Consider the following 23,311-nt stretch of genomic DNA (forward strand, 5'->3'; position numbering starts at 1 on the left):
CGATAAAATTAAATAATTTTATTAATAAGCGTGAATTTTTTTTTATAAAACAGAACGAAGGGAGTAATAATTTTGTATTTTGGACTTGGTTTGGCTTCTTTGAATAATCATGCATGTCAACATTATGAAATAGGGTTGCATTATTTCTTTTTATACACTTTTTACAATATTTTTATAATATATTTTTTCTATCTTTTTTCATTGCATTACTTATTTTATGCTATCATTTTAATTCCTTTTTCTATTTCTCTTTTAATTATATTATACAATTAGAGTTTTTCTATGAAAAAAGACAAAGAAAGTAATGAATGCAATGAGTTGTGCTTGCTTTAGTAGATGAAGTAAGTACAAGAACACGGAAAATATGAAATGGATTGAAAGTGTAGAAGGAAATGTTTATAGTTTTAATTTATGTAGAATTTGAACTCATTATTGTTTGTTATAAAATGGCAGCATTTTACCGTTGGCTGTCCTATGTTTTTGTGGTTGTACTAAGCAAAGGTGATCTGATTTTATTTTCCAAATCATCATTAACTCAAGTTAACAAAGTTTATTCTAAAAAAAGTTAGCAAAGTTTAATTTTTAATGTGCATTACACAGATAATTATAAATTCAAATAAAATTTCAAAATATAATTGATAGATTTTATTTTTCTTACAAACCACGTATATCTTATATGAGAGATAATTATGTTTAAATTGGCTAAAAAAAATTAAAATTATAAAAAATTATGTATAATTAATTAACGGGTTGGATAAAATATATTTTTAGTCCCTCTAAAATTTGAAAAACTAGTCTTTAGTCCTTCTAAATTTTTTTGTCCCATTTTAGTTCTCTAAATTTAAAATGTTCATTTTTATCCCTCTAAATTTTAAATGTATCACTTTTGATCCTCAAAGAGTTTTAGATAGCACTTTATGTATAGACTAAAATGGTTTAGATAACATTTAAGATGAAAAACGAACATGTCAAAATTAGTGGACTAGAAATGAATGAAACTTTTTTGAAAAACTAAAAACAAACTTTTGTAATTCTAGAGAGATCAAAAATATATTTTATGCTTAATTTATATAAAATTCTAAAAATTTATATGAAAATATAATGAATATTCCAGATTTTAAAAAGATATTGTTTATTTAAAAAATAAATTTAAAGTTGAAAAATAAAAAAGCAACATTATTCTTTAAAAAATAGTGTATTAAAATAATATTGAATCACTCTTGAAATAATATTCTCTAACTTATTACTATTAAAATATATATTAAATGATTGAGTTGAAAGTATAGTTAGTTAAAATTAGAAAAGAAGAAGAAATCTAAAACAATACAAGAAGATAATTTGAGACATGTTTGAAAACATTTAAAAGATTTCTTTAATTGTGAACCATGTCTCTTAGAAAAAAGATATATAATGAAAAATTATTTCAATATTAATGGTTTATTTGGTAGGTGGGGAGAAAGGAAGAGAGAAAATAAAATTTTTAAAATTGAATTGAAAAGAAAAAAAAATTGTTTCTAAAAGTTAACTTTTCTCTCTCTTTTATTTTATTTTTTTCCTCAACTAAATACATCATCAATTGTGTTTACTTTGTTTCTATCTTGTTTACTTACATCCAAATATAACATTAATTAAGGTGAGGATTCTATTTTGTTATATAAGTGAAAATTATTGATAACTCTAGTACTGTAGTTTCAACCTTTAATATTAGCTATTTTATCAAAATAATTGATTTTTTTCACGAAATTTATATTGCCATAACTATTATGTCAGAAATATTAATCCTTAAGCTTAATAACTCAAACACCTTTTAAAAGACTGGCCAGTGGCTACCTAGTCCATTTTGGACGTGAAGAGACAGATTTATATATATTTATTGATCGTATTGCTGTAACTAATTATGTTAGAAGTCCTTAATTAGCCAAGCACCTATTAAAGAGTGGCCACCTAGTCTATTTTGGACTTAAATTTGTATTGTCTATTTATTTAACACGTTATGCTTATGATTTTAAAATAGACCATTTAGCTACTACACCAGGTGCACGTTAAGATGAGACTTGATCTTAGCCAAAAGGCCAAGTTTGATGTTCCATATAGGACACAAGACACATTCTCTTCCACCCCGACTTAAAAAAAATTAAATAATATAAAAGCCTTTAACCTAAATTATTCGACTTACTAGGCCAAACTTTTTTTTTTTATCAAATTAAATCTTTACAATATTTATATAATTCATGAATTAAAATTAATATGATTTTATATATAATACGAATTAAATCTCAAATTTATTATAATTAGGACTTTTGATTCTCTGCTGAAATCTCAAGATATCTTCATAAGGTTTGATCTTTTGGATTGACTATGAGATTAATCACACTTAAAGTTTTTTATCTCTCCTCAAAAATGTATGATGAGAGAATCGAATACAATACTCTCCTACAAAATATATGTTTCATTAGTTTTATATATATATAACGCTGCTTGATTTAGTTTAAACCTTCAAAGCATGAATTTATTAGCATATTTAAAACCTTGATAAATGTAACTATATGTAAGCCTTTAAACGAACTTCAATTTTCAGGTTAGCTCTAAGCCTACTAAAAATCTCATGTTATAATTGGGCCTCGTGACAGTTTTTGGAAGCCCATCTTTTATTATCTTTCAATTGTTGCTATAATATATAATGTGTATACTTCTTTTGCTGGGCATAGTAAGAAGTTTTTATTCTTTATTATACCTGCATATTTTCTTTTTACCAAAAATGATATGCGTAGTTCTTTTTTTTCCTTTCCTCATTTTCTATATTGGCAAGTCTGCAAGACAATGAACACAGCCTTAGGCTACTACATGATTAATTTTAAGGTTCAAATTTCATCTGATCTAAATTTACAATACATAAATATATAGTTAATTTTGGACGAGCCAACTTGGAGGTGGAGTGTTCACTTGGACTGTTATATTAGGTTCTGCACTTCTGATGTCATTGTATGTTTATCAATTAAGAGAAACAAAATCAACAGGTTTCAACTTTCAATGCAATTGTCAGTAATCTTCTGAATCTACTAAGTTGGTTACAGTGTACCGATTTATGCCTCTTTTTATGTACTACTTTTAAGTTCAATATTCTATTTTTGAGTTGGAGGCTACTTATATTGCCATCCATCCAATGAGTGTTGATGTAATAATGTTGCTAAAACTACGAATTTGAACCTATGCATCAATGGAAGTGTTCTTCATGACCATCAATATCTGGTTATTTTTTCCTTTTAACTCTTATCACTGCATTCTTGCAATCAATAACTTATTCAACCATTTTTTTTTATAATGTGAATGCCATTTGAGGCAAACATCCAATAGCTTCATTTTGTAATAGTTCTATGGCTTGTGTTCTTGCTTATAATTATACTTAAGAAGGTGAATTGAGAGAATTATAACAGTGAATTGTTGGTTGGAAAGAAAATTTTTTAAGGGTTGAAGGAAAAAGAGGAGAGGTAGTGGATTCCAATTGTCCCATTATCATTCTAACAAAAATTAACCGTGGCTGATAAAGAAAAAAACAGAGGTGGATTGAGATAGCCTTATCACCTTGGAGAGCTCACACCTTTCAATAATGGTAATGCACGGATACTTCACAATTTATGACGTATTCGTATCTTATTTATTTGTATCGGACATCGTTACATGCATTATATAACTGCCTCTAGATCAGAACTTAGATGTTATATATTCTAACCTCCTATATACATTTTCTTTAAATGGAGACAAATTTATCATCGTAACTTGAATTGTAATACTTTTATTGAAATTTGGTTAGATAATACTTTTTCAATAAATTTTGCAAGAGATTAAACACTACTCATACGATAATGATAGCAAATCAAAATAAATATCAGCCCCATTAAGAAAAATAAATTAAGGAAATATAGGAAACATAAATACAATTATATTTAGAAAAATGTTAAAGCAACACACTCTTTAACTTATTTCTTTTAATACACTTTTTACTATCTCTTAAAATTCATTAAAAACTACCAAATTATAATCAAATCAATTTCAATCAATAATAAAAAATGTATCAGAAAATATATTGCTAGCATTTTTCATTATCCTAATTTCTTTTTTAAAGAATTGTTGTATTTTATGTATTGTATGGTATACAATAGTTTTTTTTTTGTCTGCATCCGTGTAAAATAGTAACCCACCTATTAGAGATAGATAGAGAGAGGGTGCAAAGACATTTTGACATTTAAGTGAATCTTAGTAAAAAGATGGGTAGGAGTGAACATAGACAAAATTATAAGGTGCTTGAAACATAAGGGTTGAGGTTTTTCAGGGCAAAGATGGTGGGTCAAGTCATGTTAATTGGCTTGAACTCAATAGGAACCTACGGCCCACAGCGTCTGGCTAGTCATTAGTCAGATTAGTCAAACGCATTGACTGACTGAGCTATATAAGTTGTAAGGGTTTAATATGTTTTTTTTTTCCATACAAAAATAAAGTATTTTTTGTTTGTTTTAATCCTATAAAAAATTGGTCACTTTGAATTCCTATATTTTTATCAATTAGCAATAAGTTCTTACTGTTAACTTGACTGCTTTTGTGAAAAATATTTCTAAAGTATTTTTAGTCTATTTTTTTTTAATCGTAGAAATCGAAGGCAAGTACTAAAGAGTTTACTACAACTCTTGCATTCCGCTCAAAATGTAAAATTGTGATTTTTTTCATTTTAATCTCTAAAATGCTTTTTTAAACACTTCTAGTTACTATAATTTTATGAACAAAAATGATAAACAAAATTTTATAGGTACTAAAGTGATAAAAAAAAAAAATCAATTGTTTCTCATGTCTTTCTCTCTCAGTCCATCTATTGGATCAAACTAGCATAGAACCGTTTTTTCTATTCTTTGGTCCAAACATAGGTGGTCACACGTAACAATGTCCTCGACGACTGCCTGGGTGAATATGATTTCTTCAAGTTGAAGATTTTTCTTTGATATGGCTGCATGTTTATCCTCAAACTTGTGAAGCCACCTGCGAAAGCACCATTTAGGCAAAAGAATAAGACAATTTATCCAAAATACAACCAAACCAAGTCAAGACTATCATCCTAGAAGTAAATAATTAGGGCAAACGAAGCATATGACAGGAATTAGAATAGGAATCCGTATTTTCAATGCACTATAATCGCTTGGATGTATACAATAACATATTTTCATATGTATGCGTATGCAGGGAGCCAATCAACTTGGCTAAATTCTTTTCATTCTTTACGGACAATCAATCTTAGAAATCAAATTCAGCAAATTGCAATATTTTCATAGTCACTGATAGACATCGACAGATTGAGCATTTGATTACATTTAAATAACAAAGTTCACGACAATCCACATTCCAGATACCAAAAGTGATTCAGTCTACCTCATATCTCAAGAAGTGTATCTGCATTTCAAATGTGACAGCGACTTTGGAGGAAGTCCATAGAGAAATAAGCACAAACAGGAACAGCTGCAAGGTGCTCTGGGTGACAGCTGTAATAGAATGCCCAGCATTAATGAAACTTGGTAGGAGATGAGAGGACGTTATAGAATGATTAAAAGAAAAGGAAGCAATAAATAGATAGAGAGAGATTGGAAGATTACGCACTGAGGTAAAGAGGGGCGAAGAAGGAGAGTGCGGAGTATTTAACAATGGGGGAAACTTGCAGGTGCTAATTAATACCATATATTATTACATTAAATTAACAAAATCATAAGAGAAGAAGCACTAGATATGAGCAAAACCCTTGAACTCAACACCAACTATAGAATGTAACCATTAAAATGTCATCATTTCATGAATTTTGTTATTGCCGTACGTATATATAAAAAAAAGTAAAAAAAAAAATGTGAGTCTGGTGGGTTGAGGAGATCATCAAGCTTCAAAAATAAGAAAATGAATGGGATTAATGTTCAATGACATAGTTGCACCTTCTATTGGATAATTTAAAAACTAGCTAGATAGTAGTAATAGATAACACATACGTAAACAACCAACTTCACCGTATTTCTCATCAGCAAAAGAGCTAATAATCTGTCACCTCTTAATTTCCTTAATTTCTTCTTTAACTACTATATATAGTTTCCACAGGTCAAACTGGTATGTACATAAGAACACTATAATTAATGATTCACAACTGGAAACTTAATTGCTTTTTACATATATACAAACTCATCTTTGTGGGGAAATCCAAAGTGAGTTTTAATTTGTTCAAATCTCTCAGAAAGAAACAAATTAAACTTTGAAAGCTTTTCATTGCTGCTGAAACCCTGATTTGTACTATAAAGAATGCCTTGACGGGCCTGTGATTCGATAGTTTTGATTCACATCTAGTATTCTGCATTTGCTTTAAACTGTCGCCAAACCATATAATCCTATCACACCTAAATTAAGAAAACAAAAATATAAGAATTCTAGCTATATATCATTCTTAATTAAAATGTTATCATGTAAAATATATATATTCACAACATGCCCTATAAAATATTTTTGCTTCAAATGTTAAATAGACTCTTCTTTTTCTCTGCTTTATAATGCAATTATGAGTTTATTATGGTTAACCTAGTGATGAAGAATTACTATAAATGGATCGATATTTATATTAGATCCTTATTATTGTCACTATATAGATCAACAAAATATATACAATAATGAGTTATAAGACCTATTTAGCTAGTCATATCTCATGCATTAGTCCTTTCTTTTGTCTTTATTACAAGGTTTAAATTAAAAATATGATATGATTCTTATTATAAGGTTCAATCTAAAATATCTTTTATTTTAATTTTTTTTAACAAAAATATCTTAACTAAAGTTGGTTCTAGAATGACTTTAGAGAGATAAAAATAGTTCATTAATGTTTGTTATATTTAGAGTAAATTGAACTTTTTTTTTACTTATCTTTATCTTCTCCCTGTTAAGGAGAAGTTAAGTATAAACAAATTCTGACTCTTATAAAGTGAGGAAAATGTCATTTAGAGAATAAAATGTAATAACACACACAAGTTCCTTATCCTTTTTCCTGCAATTAAATAATTCCCAAAATTTTAGTATATTTTGAATTATATGTATTTATTGTGAGGTCTTAATTTGATTTTACATTAGTTATTTTAAAAATTTAATAAATTTGAATTATTGTTTTTTAACTTTCATTGAAATAAAAGAACATTATTGAAATAACTAAATAGCTAGCATAGTTAAGTAAAAATTTTGATAAGTTAAAATATTTATAATTTTATTTTAAATTTAATTTAAACATTATATTTTTAAGTTTTAAATTCAAAATTAGGTTTTATAATTCTTAATCATAACAATATATTTTTAAATTATTTTTAATATATGTCGACATTATTGAATTTTGTTTAAATAAATCATTGTTTATCTTCTAAAAATATTTTAAACAATTTTATAGAAGTTTCTAAATATTTTATAATTAATATTAAATTTATTTAATCAATATTATATACAACAAAATATTTCCAAATCATCTTCAAAATTAATTTTTAGTAATTTAATTTTTAAAAATATTTAAATGTATTCATTATTACAACATTACTAAAGTGAGAAAATAGTATAGTTAAATAAAATTTAATTAGTTTTTTATAATTTTATTCTTTAAATTTAATTTAGATTTCAGTTGTTAAAACACAATAATTTGAAGTTATTTTTTGAATTCTAAAATACAAAATATATAAGAAATAACTTTTTGAATTATTTATGAAAATCTTTTTAATAAATGATATTTATTATTTAAAAATGTTATTGAACTACAATGTAAAAGTTTTTAAATATTTATCCTTTTTAAATTAATATTCAAATTTATTTTATTATTATAAATAATAATGAAAAATATCAAATAAATTTTATATATATATATATATATATATATATATATATATATATATATATATATATATATTATTTTTAAAGCTTTTGTTTTTAAGTTTAATTTTAAAGTAGCCTTAAAGGAAAAAATAAAGCTATGCTAGACATAACCTTAAAATCTACTATATACTAAGGATTGAAACTAAATTTACCTAATAAGTAACATTCGAACATTTATTAACTTGGCTTATAACTTAGCTGTATGTGCTTAAAATAGTTATTAAAGATGTTATACATGTAAGTAGTGACTTTATTTTTGTGGTTTTTTAATTTTGAAATTTTGATAATAAATATTTAAAAACAAATTGGTCATAAAATGCATGATGTTGCACGGCGAACAAAAAAAATACTTAAGGAAGCAAACGATTAAAATAGTCAAAACCAATATGTTAAATTTACTATTGCCGTTGAAATTGGCCCAATTAACATCATTAAAATTTCTAGCGAATTGACACGCGCAACATTTTAAGGTTCAGTTTTGTTAGTGTCCATTTAAACTTTCACCAACTCGCTGTGAAGAAAATTTTTGATCAAGTTTCCTATATGGTTGTGTTATGAGCAAGTTCTCTAATTAAACATCGACGCGTATCTGTAGGTTGTGAGCAATTTCTCTAATTAAGCATCGACGCGTGGATAGTTTTTTGAAATATTCAACAGCATATACTAACAGACTATTTGATGTTCTAAGAAGTATTTATATGTAATTATTTGACTTGAGAACTTTAAGGATATAAAAAAAATATTTAACGATAAATATGCATTGATTTATATATAAAGGAAAGTCGGTTTCTATCTAGCAACATGTCTTATAAAGTGCCATTGGATTTTGAGCTTAAGAATCTATAATCCCGTCAAATGGGGTTGAAGCTTTTATTTTATTAGTTTTGAGTTGAAAGACTGCACGCCTCAAGCAATGCTATCTGCCTGAAACTTATATAAACTTTTTTTTTTCTGACAAGTTGCATTTATAAAAGAAAAATTTATTTGTATGAAAGTTTTATGCAACTGGTTTTACAAATAAGAGAAATATAGGGAGAGAAGAGAGATAAATGTTGAATAAGATCTGAGTTGTGCAATAGTGAGAAAGAAAAAGAAAAAAGAAATATTGTATTGTTATACAATTTTATTGTGTGAATATAATATTCTTTTACAAAATGATATCTCATATCTCTAAGAAAATATAAATTTAACATTTTCTTCGTATCTTTATAGGAAAAAAAATATTTGCTTCGTTCGTATAATGTAGAAAAAATAATCTGATTTGCTTTTTTCATGCAATGACGACAAGAGGATGATGTTCCCACTTCCTATCAAATATAAAAATTTATGTCATTACTTGTAGTAACAAACTTGCTCAATAATTTGGCTTTATCCTCTTTGCTCTTTCAATTTTTAATGCATAATTTTCTTTTATATTTTAATATCATACAGCTGGAATCCTCCAGTCTATTCCAATTTTAATTAAGTTTGCATTCATATTTAAGGTTATTATCAGAAAAGTTTAATTTGTTTAATTTAGAAGGCAGTGAATATTGATGTTTGAAATTACGAGCAATTATTTATCGATATCTCCCTACATTAGTGCAATCTTAGTATCTTAATGGTTTAAAAACTTTATTTGCTAAATTGGAGTGAGCAGCATGCTCGTTAGAAGTTTTAAAATGCAATCCGTTGAGATCGGCTTAATTAGGTGGAAAAAAATATTATATGATTTTGAATTATTTTAAATGTGTATAGTTCTGACCAATCTTTATGTCATATATAATTGATTTTTTAACTTACAAGAGAGAGTTAATAACATTTAATGACATGATGTGTGAAGATTGATTGTTATAAAAAATAGTCCTATGTAATAATTTCTACCACGTACATTAATAGAGTAAGAGAGAGTTCGAATAATTTGTAGGAGCTCTTAAGTTTTATTTAGTTCACAGGAAATTTTTTGATGACCACTAAAAGAACACTTATAAAAAGCATTTGAAAATATATTCTTTTACTTTAGGATTTTTAAAAGGAACTTTATATATATATATATATAAGTTAATTAGTATAAAATTAATCTTTATTTTTTTGAGTTTTGTATGGAGTTACTATAATAATAGTTAAGGCTAATTAGTATAAAATGATGTAAAATTAAAATTATGTAAAATTAGTTCTGTGTTGTTAATATAATAATAATTAAGGTTATTATTATTTAATATTAAAATTAGTTGTAAAAATAATAACAAAATTATAATTTGATTTATTAAAAATTAAACATTTAAATAATTATAAAAGAAGAAAATAAGTTTTTAGTTCCTTTGTAAGGTTTTTGGATCGTCCCGGAAGGAGACGAAGAAAAAAGAAGAAGGAAGGAACATCATTTCATGATATCATTTGATCTTTAACCATTAAAAATCACATGTCATCTGTTAGACTATTCAGTACTAGACCGAGCAAAACCCTTGAACTCAACACCAACTATTGAATGTAATCATTTCATGAATTTTATATAAAAAATAAAAAAGTAAATTAAAAATGTGCAAGGAGTCTGGTGGGTTAAGGAGATCAATAAAGCTTCCAAAATAAGAAAATATACGGAATTAATGTTCAATGACATATTTGCACCTTCTATTGGACAATTATTTAAAAACTAGTTAGCTAGATAATAAACAACTAACTTCACTGTGTCTCTCATCAGCAAAAGAGCTAATTAATAATCTTTGATCACCTCTTAATTTCCTTAATTTCTTCTTTGACTCAAACTAGTATGCAGATATATAAGAACAGTACTAATTAATTAATGATTCACAACCGGAAACTTAGTTGCTTTTTACATACAAACTCGTCATTGTGGGGAAATCCAAAGTGAGTTTTAATTTGTTCAAATCTCTCCGACAAAAACAGACTTTGAAAGCTTTTCAGTGTTGCTGAAACCCTGACTTGTGCTATAAACAATGCATTGACGGGCCTGTGATCCGATAGTCTTGATTCACATCTAGCATACTGCATTTGCTTTAGACCATCGCCAAACCATATAATTCTGTCACACCTAAAATTAAGAAGCCAAAAATTTAAGAATTCTATCATTCTTAGTTAAAACGTTATCATGTGATGTACAAGGATGTACGTGTCTAACTATAAGGTGCTTTTGTTTTTTTTACATGAGTACCTGAGAAAAGTTACTTTAAGTTAATCTTAATCATACAATTTATCACTAATACTTAAGATTAAAATTCAAGTTACTTACTAAGACCACACTAACAGTTTAAAATGTAACCTAGTAACGTGATTTTTGTATTTTAATATTGTCATTCAAAACATAATCTAATAATTTATATTTATGCATGTGTCTTACCATGCTGGTGCTCGCTTCTTCCCTGCCTTTTTGCCTTGATAACAACATCCATAGTACATGTCTGAATTTGGACAATACTTGTAGGTTGGAGCAAATGTGATTGCTCCTTCATGCCATTCTTTTAACATGTTTCCCCTCATTAGCTCCATTGTTAGCTTCATTTTCATTCAATTCAAGTTAGAGAAAATATATACTAAAAATTTCAAGATGTGGTTGCATGTGTGCTCGTAGTGTGCATTTAGTTTAGAAACTAAGAATATGTGATGGAGGTATCAAGGTGAGAGTATAAGAAGAGATAACCTCTATCATATTATTAAAATGAAAAAGATTAAATTTAGATAAAATAATTTTATTCATTCATGTATAATTATATTGTAAAAATTTACTTTTCTCATCTTTCATGTGCATATGTACAGTATGTGAATTTTTATTTATTTAGACACCTGATCATATTCTAGTAGGTAATCCCAGTCTTCATTTTCAACAAGTAAGCGTGTTGTTTCTTCCGGTAGAGAAATTCTGTAATTTAAATCTCCAAGCAATATTACGTGTCTGCACAAGCAGGGCCGTGATTAATTAATTAAATGCACAGTTAAAATAATGCAACATGAATGTCAAAGTAAAAGTAAATAAAAGTAAATTCAATTTGAATAGAGTAATTAATTAAATGAAGTCGGCAGAAAGAAACTTCTATTTGAATATTGAGTAATTAAAAGAGGTCAACTGGTTTTACCTTTTTAATTATATTTCAATATCTCACTTTAAGATGTGTTTTATTCTATTTGGCACCTTTTTGCAACTTTTTCATCAGTTAATTAACTTACTGTCCCACTATAGCAGAGCAAATTCCTCACATATTCTCAAAGTTGATTGATTTAAGAGTAAAATTTAGTGTCAATTCAAACATAAAAACCAACAAAATATTTAAGTGTTTTGGCGGCCTTCATCAATATGTAGTAGGACAAATTCAGAGCTGGAGACTCACAATATATAGTGGTGCTTTCAACTAGCAAGTAGAATTTTTTTTATTTTAAAAGCCATAAAAACAAAAAAAGACAAAAAAGTTATTTAATATTCGCACCTTGTTTTCATGATTTGTTGGAAAAGGAACCTAATGATTTTAAAAATAAACCAAAAAGCAGTTATTGAGGTTGATCGGTTGGACGGTTTCTAACAAATTAATGTAGTAATTGCTTACTCATGATCAAGAATCTTTCTTGGCAAATCAAGCATAGGGCCTCTAGGAAAGCTTGTCCTTGAAAATATTTCAGCAACATTAGAGTTCCTAAGCTTCTCATCCCCCCCTCTCCCTCCAGAAGCTAGGTGAGCACACACAAAGCAAAAGCTTGTTTCATGTAACACAAATCTCACAGATACAGAACCCTGCAAATCAATCATGCATATAGTGGTAAAATTAAGTAAACTTAAATATAATCAAGTACAAAATTAAAAAGGACTTATTCCAAGAGATAACCAATTAAGATATATGTAAAAATTTTAAGAATATAGGACACTAAATTAAGTTGATGTTGATAGTGATGATGAGTGGTGAGCATATAGTTTTATACTGCAAAGTGCAAAACAAATAGATATGATGCATGTATGTTGAATTGAAGCGCTAATTAAAGTAATGAATGAATATGAATATGAAAAAAGGGGGGTTTGGTTAGGTCACCTTGTTCCCTAAGCAGCCCATGATGCCACATCCGACACATGAGACACTTGGATGTTGAATGAATGGACGAAGGTCTCTCTTAGCCCATACTGATATCAATATACCAACCATTTGCTTGCTAATGATACATTCGAAATCTTGGGGGGATTCACACAGCTGACCTGGATGATTATTATTTTCACCTTCCTTATTATTGCAACAAATATTCTTCTTCACATCCTCCCTCTTATCATCACCTAATTGATCTTTGAAACTGTGATGTGTGCTCTTGTTCAGAGCTTTTCTGATTATGGAATTCCACTTTGTAGATATCTTATTGTTTTCATACCCCAATACATTGGATGCTTTTAGAGGTACAATTTCTTGAAACCTGGTGGATTGTGAAACAGTTGAAAATATGTTACTACGTGCATGATATTAATAATTATTGTCAAAAGAAGCTCAATTCATACCCAAGTAGATAGATGTCACAGGAATTGTTGCATGTCTCCAACAAATCCTCCATATTCAGTCCTTCATCTGGGAAAATCCCACCTACGTTCCATGTGCTGACAAAAATCCTTTAACGATTAAATAAAATGGTGTCAGAAACATATATAGAGGAACAATAAAAATAGAACACAACCCAGAATATATGATCATGGAGCTCAATCAAAGATATATATACTGCACTTCATCTGCAGCTGTGCAGTATATAAGAGTTGTCAGAAAGATATATAAGAATACAGAATTAGTATGTATAATATGACTTTTTTCTTCTTACTTGTATTTTTGTGTATCCTTGTGATCATTAAGAATTGTTTTGGAGCTCAGAGATGACTGATCATGACCCAATAAGGGTTCTGTATTACTTGGATAATCTGCTACGAAATTGCTGCTTCCCAGTCGCTTGTTGAGAATCTTATTAGCCACTAATGCAGGCCACATAAACTAAGGAAATTGTATTCAAAAATTCATTCATATATGTCAATAAAAGTTTGGTAAGAAATTTGAATAAAAAATTAAAGGAGAGAAGGCAAGTTAGTTATACTTACTTCAGCTAGCTTTCCAGTCATGGTAATGGTTTATACTACTTTTGGTGACAAAAAGAAATGATCAGAACAGAATGACAATTCCACAGTAATAAAAGAAAATGGATCATATAGATATCATGCTCATGATGAAGATCGAGTGCAGATTCCTGTGTGCAACTTGAGAAGGAGGAACTTATTTTAATGTGAGGATGCACCCTTTCAACATTATATTGTTCGATAGTATTTCAATATAGGAACATCTTAATTACATTGTCCCAGCAAGTTAGGGTGAAGAGAGAGGGGGCGAGAAAACATGGGTCTTCTTCAAGATTCGAATTCTTCTGTACGATTGTTGAAGAGTAGAATCCGAAGGATATATATATATATATAAATAGTTGAAAATGGGAGCAAGTGGGAGTAGTGTGGTCCATGAAAAAAATAGGCAAATAGGAGAAAAAATGATGACTAGTTATTGGCGCAACAAGTTGCCAAGCCTTTTGCATGCTAACATTATCTGTATGTTTTGTGGAAAAGGAAAGGACCGAATATTTTTTACTTTATTTTTGGTTTACAGCAAAGGTGCGATATTTGACTGGTTTTGATGATATGATAAGTTTAAGTCTTAACCTTTTTTTTACATGAATTTGGTGTAGTGTAATAATATTTAAATTCAAATTGATCTAAAATAAAAATTTAAATTTATTTAAAAAAAATAAACCAAATTAAATCAATATTCTTTAGATTTGTTTGGATTGATTTTTGAATAAATGGATCAGTTTGATTTGGATTATGGTTGAAATTTGTGGAATCGAATCAAATCAAATAAAATCACAAATATTTATGTTTATTATTTTTATATAAGGTTGAATTATAATCTATTTTAATTCTAAGTGTAATTCATTTTATTTTTTTAGATGTACAACATAAATATATAAGATTGAATTGTAATTCATTCTAAGTGTAATTTGAGCTTCAATATACTTATGTGTGGTTTAGAGCATTAGTTTATAATTTCTATTTCATATAATTTAACACATCAAATTTTTAAATATATATGAAGCTATTAAGTATTGTTGGGTTATAATGTCTAAATAAGTTTTTGAATGTTTGAGTGTCAATTTTTTTTGTTAGTTAAATTAAATGTTTTTAAAAATCATAGATAAAATTAAAAATATTAAAAATCGTAAAAATTGATCCAAATCAAACTATAAAATATTTGTTTGATTTGGTTTAGATTCAATATTATATTCAAACAGAATTGTTTATAATTTTTTATGTATGGTTCATATGACTTTTTAACCAAATACTGAACAAACTATTCTATGAGCACTCCTATTGTAAAGTATCCACTAGCTAATAACTAATTTCTGTCGAGTAACCTAATTGGTTACTTTTAGTGGAATTTACCCTTTTAATCATGTTTTTTTCATTTAAATTTATAACTTTATTTAAGAGGATCAAGTCCGATAAATCAACAAGCTGTTGGTAGTTTAAATCTTAATATATATGATCATTATGCATAGAATGGACAAAACATAGTTACTATTATTTTGAATTTATCAAAACAAAAGTTTTCAAAAGAAATCCTACACATAATAAAAATTACGTGGAAAATAAATCTCATATCCTAAACTAATTAAGGTAATTTATTAAATTATTATTTTATTTAAAATTTATCTTACCTTCTATTTGAAATACAAATTATTTTCCTTCGGAAACATATTTCATTTTTCTTCCTTAATATACCCAAATAGATCTTGATTAGCAATTTCTTCTGTATACAAGTAGATTAAGATAACACAATACAAAATATAGTAAAGATAAAAAGGGAGAAAGGTGGATAAAACCCCTCCAATTTATATGTTTGAAAAAAAAGCCTATATTGACAACTTTCATTATTAGATCATATATGTCTTTTAGACTTTCAGTTAGCTAGATTTAATATAAAAAAATTAGGCTAATGTTCACGTCAAAGAACACCAAGGAGAGAGAATAAAGGGCTTTAGTTCAAAGTCACCATCAATGTGTTCCCCTAATTCTGCCAAACCATGAACTTGAGGAAAACCATATTGTAGCTCGCCTCTATTTATACGGGATGTCATATGATAATATTGTCTACATGCGATAGTCTCGTTGGTCTCTTCTTGTAATGCCACTGTGCAGGCTCAACCTTGTATCCCTCGTACATGGTACAAGGTGTGTGATTGTTGGTGGCTGACATGTCAGGTCACAGTGCTTCTCTGATCTTATCGTCACGTCTTTCCAGTACTAATTTGTATTGTACTTTTCATTTTTTCGCCTTCTTAGCTGTAATGTCAGTCTGACATCGCTTCAACTAGTCGGTATCATTGAGGTGAGTCGGTCGTCCAAGAGCTCTGTCTCAGACGATATACGATACTCCAAGTATTGAGCATCGTGACTTAGTTGTCTAAGGGTAAGTCATTCCACCCGTTAAAGTCGGTACTCTCGGGATATCCATCTCGGACAACGTATAATCCTTCAAGCATTGATATTTGTGGCATAAATGCTTAAGCGCAAGTTGCTCTTCCTGCTAAGATCGACACTCCCGAGATATCCATCCAAAAATGGTGTATAACGCCTCAAGCATCGAGCCTAGTAGCGTAAATGCTTAAGGGCAAGTTGCTCCTCCCCCTAAGGTCAGTACTCCTGGGATATCCATCCTGGACGGTGTACAAGTGTTATCTTTGTTAAGTAAAATTTTTTAAGTGTAGAAGTTTTATTTTTCAATAAAGTCAATTTCAATAGAAAAGGCTAGCTTCTGGAATGAATCCTGTCAAAGATAGTATGGGAGTCACCTATTACATTGATATTGTTGAAATATGTTTTGATAGAGGTTTGTCGAAATATATTTTTAATAAAGGTTTGTCGAAATACATTTTTTATTAGAGTTTGGTGAAATATATTTTTGGTAGAGGTTTATTGAAATACATTTTTGAGGTTATAGAATGATTCTTTATTAAGTATTACTTATAGAAGGATTCTTTCTATAAAAAGTGGTTATGAGGAAAGGATCTTATTGAAAAATAAAATTGTCTAAATTAATAATTTTGACAAAAATTAGTTTTGTCTAGATTTTGTCGAAAAGGATAGAGTTGGAAATTTGACAATTATCCACATAAGACTTTTTTTTATATAAAAGTTGGTTTTGAAAGTTAATTTGAATTCAAAAGGAGCAATTGTAGCAATTTTTTGTAGAAGATCAAACGAAACAATTGGAGTCATTAGATGTAGGAAGTTAACAAATTATTGTATATATGTTAAAATCATATAATTTGACCGATAGTATTAGAAGTCTATAAATAAAGATCTCAACAATCATTTTTCATTGGATTGAATAACTACAACTCAAATCTTCAAATACCAACAATGTCACACTCAAAAATGACTCCGATTCAAAGATTGTAGTGTATGTATTCATCTCATTTTAATGAATTTATGTTTCATTTACTTTTTTGCATTTCTATGAACCTTTTACTCTTTTCAATCTCTATTTTTTTTCTCTAAACTCTACTTTTATTCAATCTCATTTGTTTGATTATAATCAAATTCATTATATATTGCATGATTAGAACTACTATAAAAAAAAAACACCAATATCAAAAACTAATAATTATAGAAATTATTCTATAAACTACTCTTGCACAAAAAGAACTATTAGTATTAATGGACATTATCATCAAAATTACTATGAGTATCTTTGTAAATTATTAAGCAATTCTATTAAGTTGAAAACTACGATTATTTATTCTACGAAAGAAACTTATAATCGAAAATAGATTTTATGTCTCACACTTAAACATTAATTTATTAATAGAATTACTAATAAAAATTATTACTTGATAGATATAAAATTCTCTTTGAAAACTAATTATAATTTTGGGAGTTAACAACACCCCTTCAAACTTTGAGTCTAATAATATAAATATTTAAGGACAAGTTTCTCCTCTCACTAAGTTTGGTACTCCCAAGATATCCATCCCTCACCACGGTGTACAACTTATGAAGAAAAATAGATCATATATGATTTTTCATGTATTTATTTGCTTGGTTACCATTTTCTCCAGAAAATATTCGGATTGAAACCGATTAACTCATTCTCCGTCAAACTTTACCAACTTTCATGCTATGGAACATGTCTATATGTTAAATTGTTCAATAGGGGGAAGTGTAGTCTCAAATCATTCAGAGACAATATAATTTTGTTTTTTGAAATTCCTTTCCATTTATTTAATGTATTGCATATTTCCCTGTTCAATCTTAACTTAATATAGTTACAAACTCATATTTTGGAAATTTTCTAATTTATTTAAAAATTTGAATTTGAGTCTTAAATACGAAATTATATTAAATTTATAAAAAATGTCATCTAACAAAAATAAAATCACATCAGAACAAATATCCATCATTATTTACATAATGATCAAATCTTCAACATATTATTAATGGTAATAACTTCAAGATCAGAATATATATATTTAAATGAAATTAACTAGTCGGTGATTTATATCACCCTCATTTTAAAATAAAGTTTATATTATATATTATAATAGAAAAAATATGTTTGGTTGTTTGCATTAATTAAATATTATAATTTAAGACTAAATTAAATAACTTATCCAGACGTCATTATAGTCATGAACACTAGTTTGTTTGGTTAGAAACAACATGGGAAATACGAAGCATGATTGGATGGGCGGCACAACAGATTCGCCATTCATGATGAACTTTATGTTATTTAAAGTATGATTTAGCTTAACCAATTTACATGCATGTTCCTCCATGAATAATTATATTCTTGTTTAGTACACCATTAGTTTAAGAATTTAATGATGGTGTATTGTCAATCAATTTTTTTCACATTGTATCAATCAATAAAAAGTATTTTAATATATCTTTTCAGATAATTATTGTAAAAATATATCAAATACATTATAGTTTCTGTTTGATGACAAATTTACACAACCAATATATACCTTAATTATTTTAGTCTAAAAGTTAAATGTTTATTCATCATAAATATAAAATAACTTACTCTATCAATCAATTATAAAATTAATAAAATGAATAGTTCAATCCCGTCTGATCCTTTGGATCAAACATGAAAAATAGATTAGATAGATTAGTTTATATTCTATATGGATATTTTTTTTTAAGTTCAACTAGACTTGATGATTTATTAGATAAACTCATATTGATTCATTTCTTTTGTTTAAATTTATATAAATTTTAAAGGGAAAAATTAAAATTAAAAAAGATAGGACCAAAATAAGTCCAATAAAACTTGCATCTATATTTCTTGAATCCAATCTAATTTAAAGGGTTGACCCTAATAGACTCAGTTCAACCTCATCTATTTTGTCACCTCTAACCAATCATAAATTATGGTTAGTATAAATTATAACATGTATAACAAGTGTTGCAGCCAATAAAACGGAACGGTTAACATGCATGTTCTGATGTTCTTCCATGAATAATTACTTTTTTTAGTGGAGAAAGACAGCGAAATTTGCAAGAAAGAAGGAAATAAACTAGTTAAGCAAGTACAAATAGCAGCCAAGCAAAGGAGGAGGATCCGTGAAAATCAAATGGAATCAATGTCTTGGGTATGGCCTTATCGAGTAAGACCCCGTAGACCTATTTGCCTCCCCATATCCAATCACAACCATACACCTCTCAGTCACATACTTTATAAACTAATAATAGCAAAGGGTGTGTGCCTCTAATATCTTTAATTAATTTGCACTTTTTGCTGTGTTAAAGCACCACTAAAATGAAATTCTATTTGCACCAACCACTATCATAATTTATATTTCTTTTATTTTAAGATTCACTATACGTTAAGGATGGGTTATAATTTTTATTTTTGTTAATATATGTATTTGTATTATAATTATAAAACAATATCATCAGTAACTCATAATCATCATCTTCAATATAACTTTTAAGATAATTATTTTAATAATTAAATTTTTTTTTATACACCATGATTTATAATTAAATAATCATATAAAATTATTTACATTATTAATACAAATTATTTGTATCTTACTTTTATTTTTTCCAATATTGTACTTAAACGATTTCGTATTTACAAGATATACTCTTTATTGTCCGAATAAGGTAATACCTTCATTGACTTGATACGATAATAATGTGTCCACGAATAGCCTATTCCCATTATTTGACATACATTTCAGTATTTTGTGCGGAAATCATTTACTCCTTTCATCCCAAATCAATGGTCGTTCGTTCTGATTTGTTTTATTGAAATAAATAAATAAATAAAAGAGAATAATAATTTTATAAAATTAATTTTATATATTATTAATTCATTTAAATTTTTTTTCGTTTTCTATTAATATTTTAAGAAACATAAGTGAAAAAAATAATTAATATTATATTAAAAAAATAAAATAACAATTATTTTAAAATATTTTTTTATACGATAAGTTTAATAAGACAGAGAAAATCCTTAAGTAATCATCATTTGATAAGGATGATTTAGTCACGAAAGAAACGGTGACTGACTGAGTAAAGAATTTGAGGAGAAAATGCAAACATTGCATATGCATATGCAAATGCAAACATAGAAAAGGCTGTTTTTTCTTCTTCAGTTATAATTTGGAGAATATTCATCCTTTAAAAATTATTTTCTATTTTCTTTTCTATTCTCTGTTTTTGTTTTTTTATTTTCAATTATAAAACTATCACTTTGTTTTTTTTTCTTTATTTCTTCTTTTTTAAATTTAAATCCAACCCATAACATGAGGCATGATCAACGATAGCATGTTCAATGATCAAGCTCTAGTACGAGAAATTCCTCTAGCATTAGTTGTTAGAGAGAGTTATGAAAGATCAATCAACAAAGCATGATTTTAATTTATTTTTTTTCAGGAAAAGGGAATGCCCCAAATGAGCGACCAACAATGTGGAAGGTTTGGACAAAGGCTAAGCACACACTATAGAAGTAATATAAATACCATATTCATTGCCCAACCAACACATTTCAATGCACTGACCTATAAATAAACAGGACAATCATGCCTTCTATGCTCTAATTCTATCTGAACAGTTGAAGGAAGAAAAATATATAGAGGCCACCAAAATCCCATCTTCCATTACCATAACCAAATTTAAACACAAAGCCATCCCTCACAATAGAAACAACCTTACAAATACTCATCGACGCTAATAATGTCAATGAAAATTAAGGTGAAAAAGAACTAAAGTAATGACATTCTGCCAAGTCATAAACTAAATGAAGGTTAAAAAGGTCACAAACTAAACTGATCATAGATTACTGTCTCAAAAACTAATGCAAAGGATTACTCGAGGATGAGGCTTGTATTTTTTTTTTAGACTAATTATTCAATTAGGCACTTACCTAAAGTGATATTCGATCAATACACATCTTATCACGTTATCCTTAATAAATTTAAGATTATTATAATTAACTGTTGCAAAAATTTAATTCAAAATATTCCAAAGTATCAAGTTGGACGAGCAAATTTCTTAGTTGAAGGATAAGTTTTGATCTGTAATGCTTGTCTGAATATAAACTCAGATGAGATTGACTTGAACAAAAACGACCAGCTCCTAGCTAGCCACCCGCAACTTCAGTTGTCAAATCTATCAATTGGCCACCCTCTGCCATCATCAATTTGGATTACTATTAAGAAAGTGCAATACTTCAAGTGTTTACAATACTATTTTTCAATTAAAATTTTAATTTCGCTTTGATAACGTGTCGACCTTTAACGCTAATGCTAATGTATTTCTCTCATGCAACATGCAAGCTTAAGATGATACAATTGGTTAGCATTTCTCAAGAATATGATTAAGTCGATCAATCCACGTATAGTGTGCATCAAATTAATTAGCTAGATTATTATCAGCAGTTATTTTGTTGAAACTTGGTAAAGCAGCCAAAATGCGGTTATATCTTAAACACTAATTCAAAACCTTTACGGCACAGGTCCCAAATTTTGAAATTTCATGATCAGTTAGCATCATTAACCACTTGCTATATCAAATCATGTAATGGTAACTGGTAAGTATCTTAATTAGTTCTTAGTAAATACAGTATTAAAATCATTTTCACCAAACTCCATAAGTCAACATATTGATCTTTAAACATCAACCACAGACTACGAAAAAAATTATCAATAATATTTGAGAGTTCGTTAAAAATAAGGATGCAGAATCCGACATTAATTTTTGTCTAAACTTTTTTATGTAAATATCAGTGATAACGATGATGGAGAAAGCAACAAGAATGCAACAGTCATTTGCTCGTATATGACGTTTCGGAATCACCAATTAAGCAACAACTAGTGGTTTCATCTTTACTTCAGTGAACATCCTTAGCTTACGACTGTTAAGCTGTCTTTACTTGGAATTTAGCAATAGTGGTAGAAGCCTTTTTTTTTTTGTCTCTAATTATAAAACTCTTTTCATAAATTTGTTTATTTTTTTTTATAAGATTTTTTTAATTACTAGATGCATTAATTATTTTTTTCTCTTGTATACTCTTAATTATTTTTTCTTCAAACATTAATGAAAAATAATTAAATAGATGAACAGATAAAAAAAAGATAATTTTAAAATAATAATATAACTAATGAACATATTTGATATGATTAATTAAATTAATTATTTTTCTTAAAAAACGTGAATTAATAAAAAGGAATAAAAGAAATGTTATTATATAACAACCTATTAGGTCAGTTTACATAGGTCCAATGGCTCACCCTAAGCACTCTAATGTGTAGGCCAATCCATCATATTGGAACATCATAACTAACAATATAATGAGTATCCTCCCAAGAATTTTGGAATCATGATTATAGTGAACGATAATCGAGCTACCACGAATGTTAAGGTATGAATAACTCACTCACTTATCACCTACATTGAGGATCGAGAAGTTGTTCATGGAAGACTACTAGGGCCTGGTTGGGTGTAAATTTCTCTAAAAGCACTTTTAGAAGAAGAAAAAAATAAAATGAGTTTCTCGATTAGCTAAAATGAATTTTCCATTAGTTAATTTGTAGATGTCACCTCATCTTTTAGAGAAATTATATTGATGAGCTTTTAAAAATTAACTCATGGAGAGCTTATTTTTGCTTATAAAAAAGCTCATCTCATCTTCTTCTTTTTTTCCTTTTAGAAATGTTTCTAAAGAAGTTTACCTAAATAGGCCCTGGTGGATGACTACCCTCATCTTTTGGACCTGCAAAGAACATTTCTTAATTCATAATGATTGACTTTTAATGAGCAATATGATATTGTTTTATTCAACAAACTTACTTAGATATAAATACATTTTAAATGTTGCTTGTTGCTTCA

At 27.7% G+C, this 23,311-nt stretch overlaps 1 protein-coding gene across 2 annotated transcripts; it reads right to left on the reverse strand.

Moving 5' to 3' along the window:
• Window positions 1-10,464: 10,464 nt before the first annotated feature.
• LOC100809712 (type IV inositol polyphosphate 5-phosphatase 9) lies at window positions 10,465-14,278 on the reverse strand. Of its 2 annotated transcripts, XM_041005247.1 has the most exons (9): window positions 13,964-14,278; window positions 13,693-13,859; window positions 13,382-13,489; window positions 12,930-13,299; window positions 12,453-12,637; window positions 12,336-12,365; window positions 11,698-11,806; window positions 11,255-11,409; window positions 10,465-10,948 (listed from the first exon to the last, which is right to left on the reverse strand). In XM_041005247.1, the coding sequence occupies exons 1-9, from the start codon at window positions 13,982-13,984 to the stop codon at window positions 10,705-10,707; spliced, it is 1,389 nt and encodes a 462-aa protein (XP_040861181.1). In that variant the 5' UTR covers window positions 13,985-14,278; the 3' UTR covers window positions 10,465-10,704. The 2 variants fall into 2 exon arrangements, with proteins under 2 accessions (XP_040861181.1, XP_006606984.1); XM_006606921.3 differs by lacking the exon at window positions 12,336-12,365.
• Between the last annotated feature and the right edge of the window lie 9,033 nt (window positions 14,279-23,311).

Source organism: Glycine max, chromosome 9 (genome assembly GCF_000004515.6).
Source record: "Glycine max cultivar Williams 82 chromosome 9, Glycine_max_v4.0, whole genome shotgun sequence".
Lineage (NCBI taxonomy): Eukaryota > Viridiplantae > Streptophyta > Magnoliopsida > Fabales > Fabaceae > Glycine > Glycine max.

Coding starts and splice junctions, on each gene's coding strand:
- LOC100809712 (XM_041005247.1), bottom strand. CDS start 13,984: ATGACTGGAAAGCTAGCTGAA. Junction 13,300..13,381: donor TGTGACATCTATCTACTTGG/GTATGAATTGAG, acceptor ACAATCCACCAG/GTTTCAAGAAATTGTACCTC. Junction 12,366..12,452: donor AGAAAGATTCTTGATCATGA/GTAAGCAATTAC, acceptor TAAAATCATTAG/GTTCCTTTTCCAACAAATCA.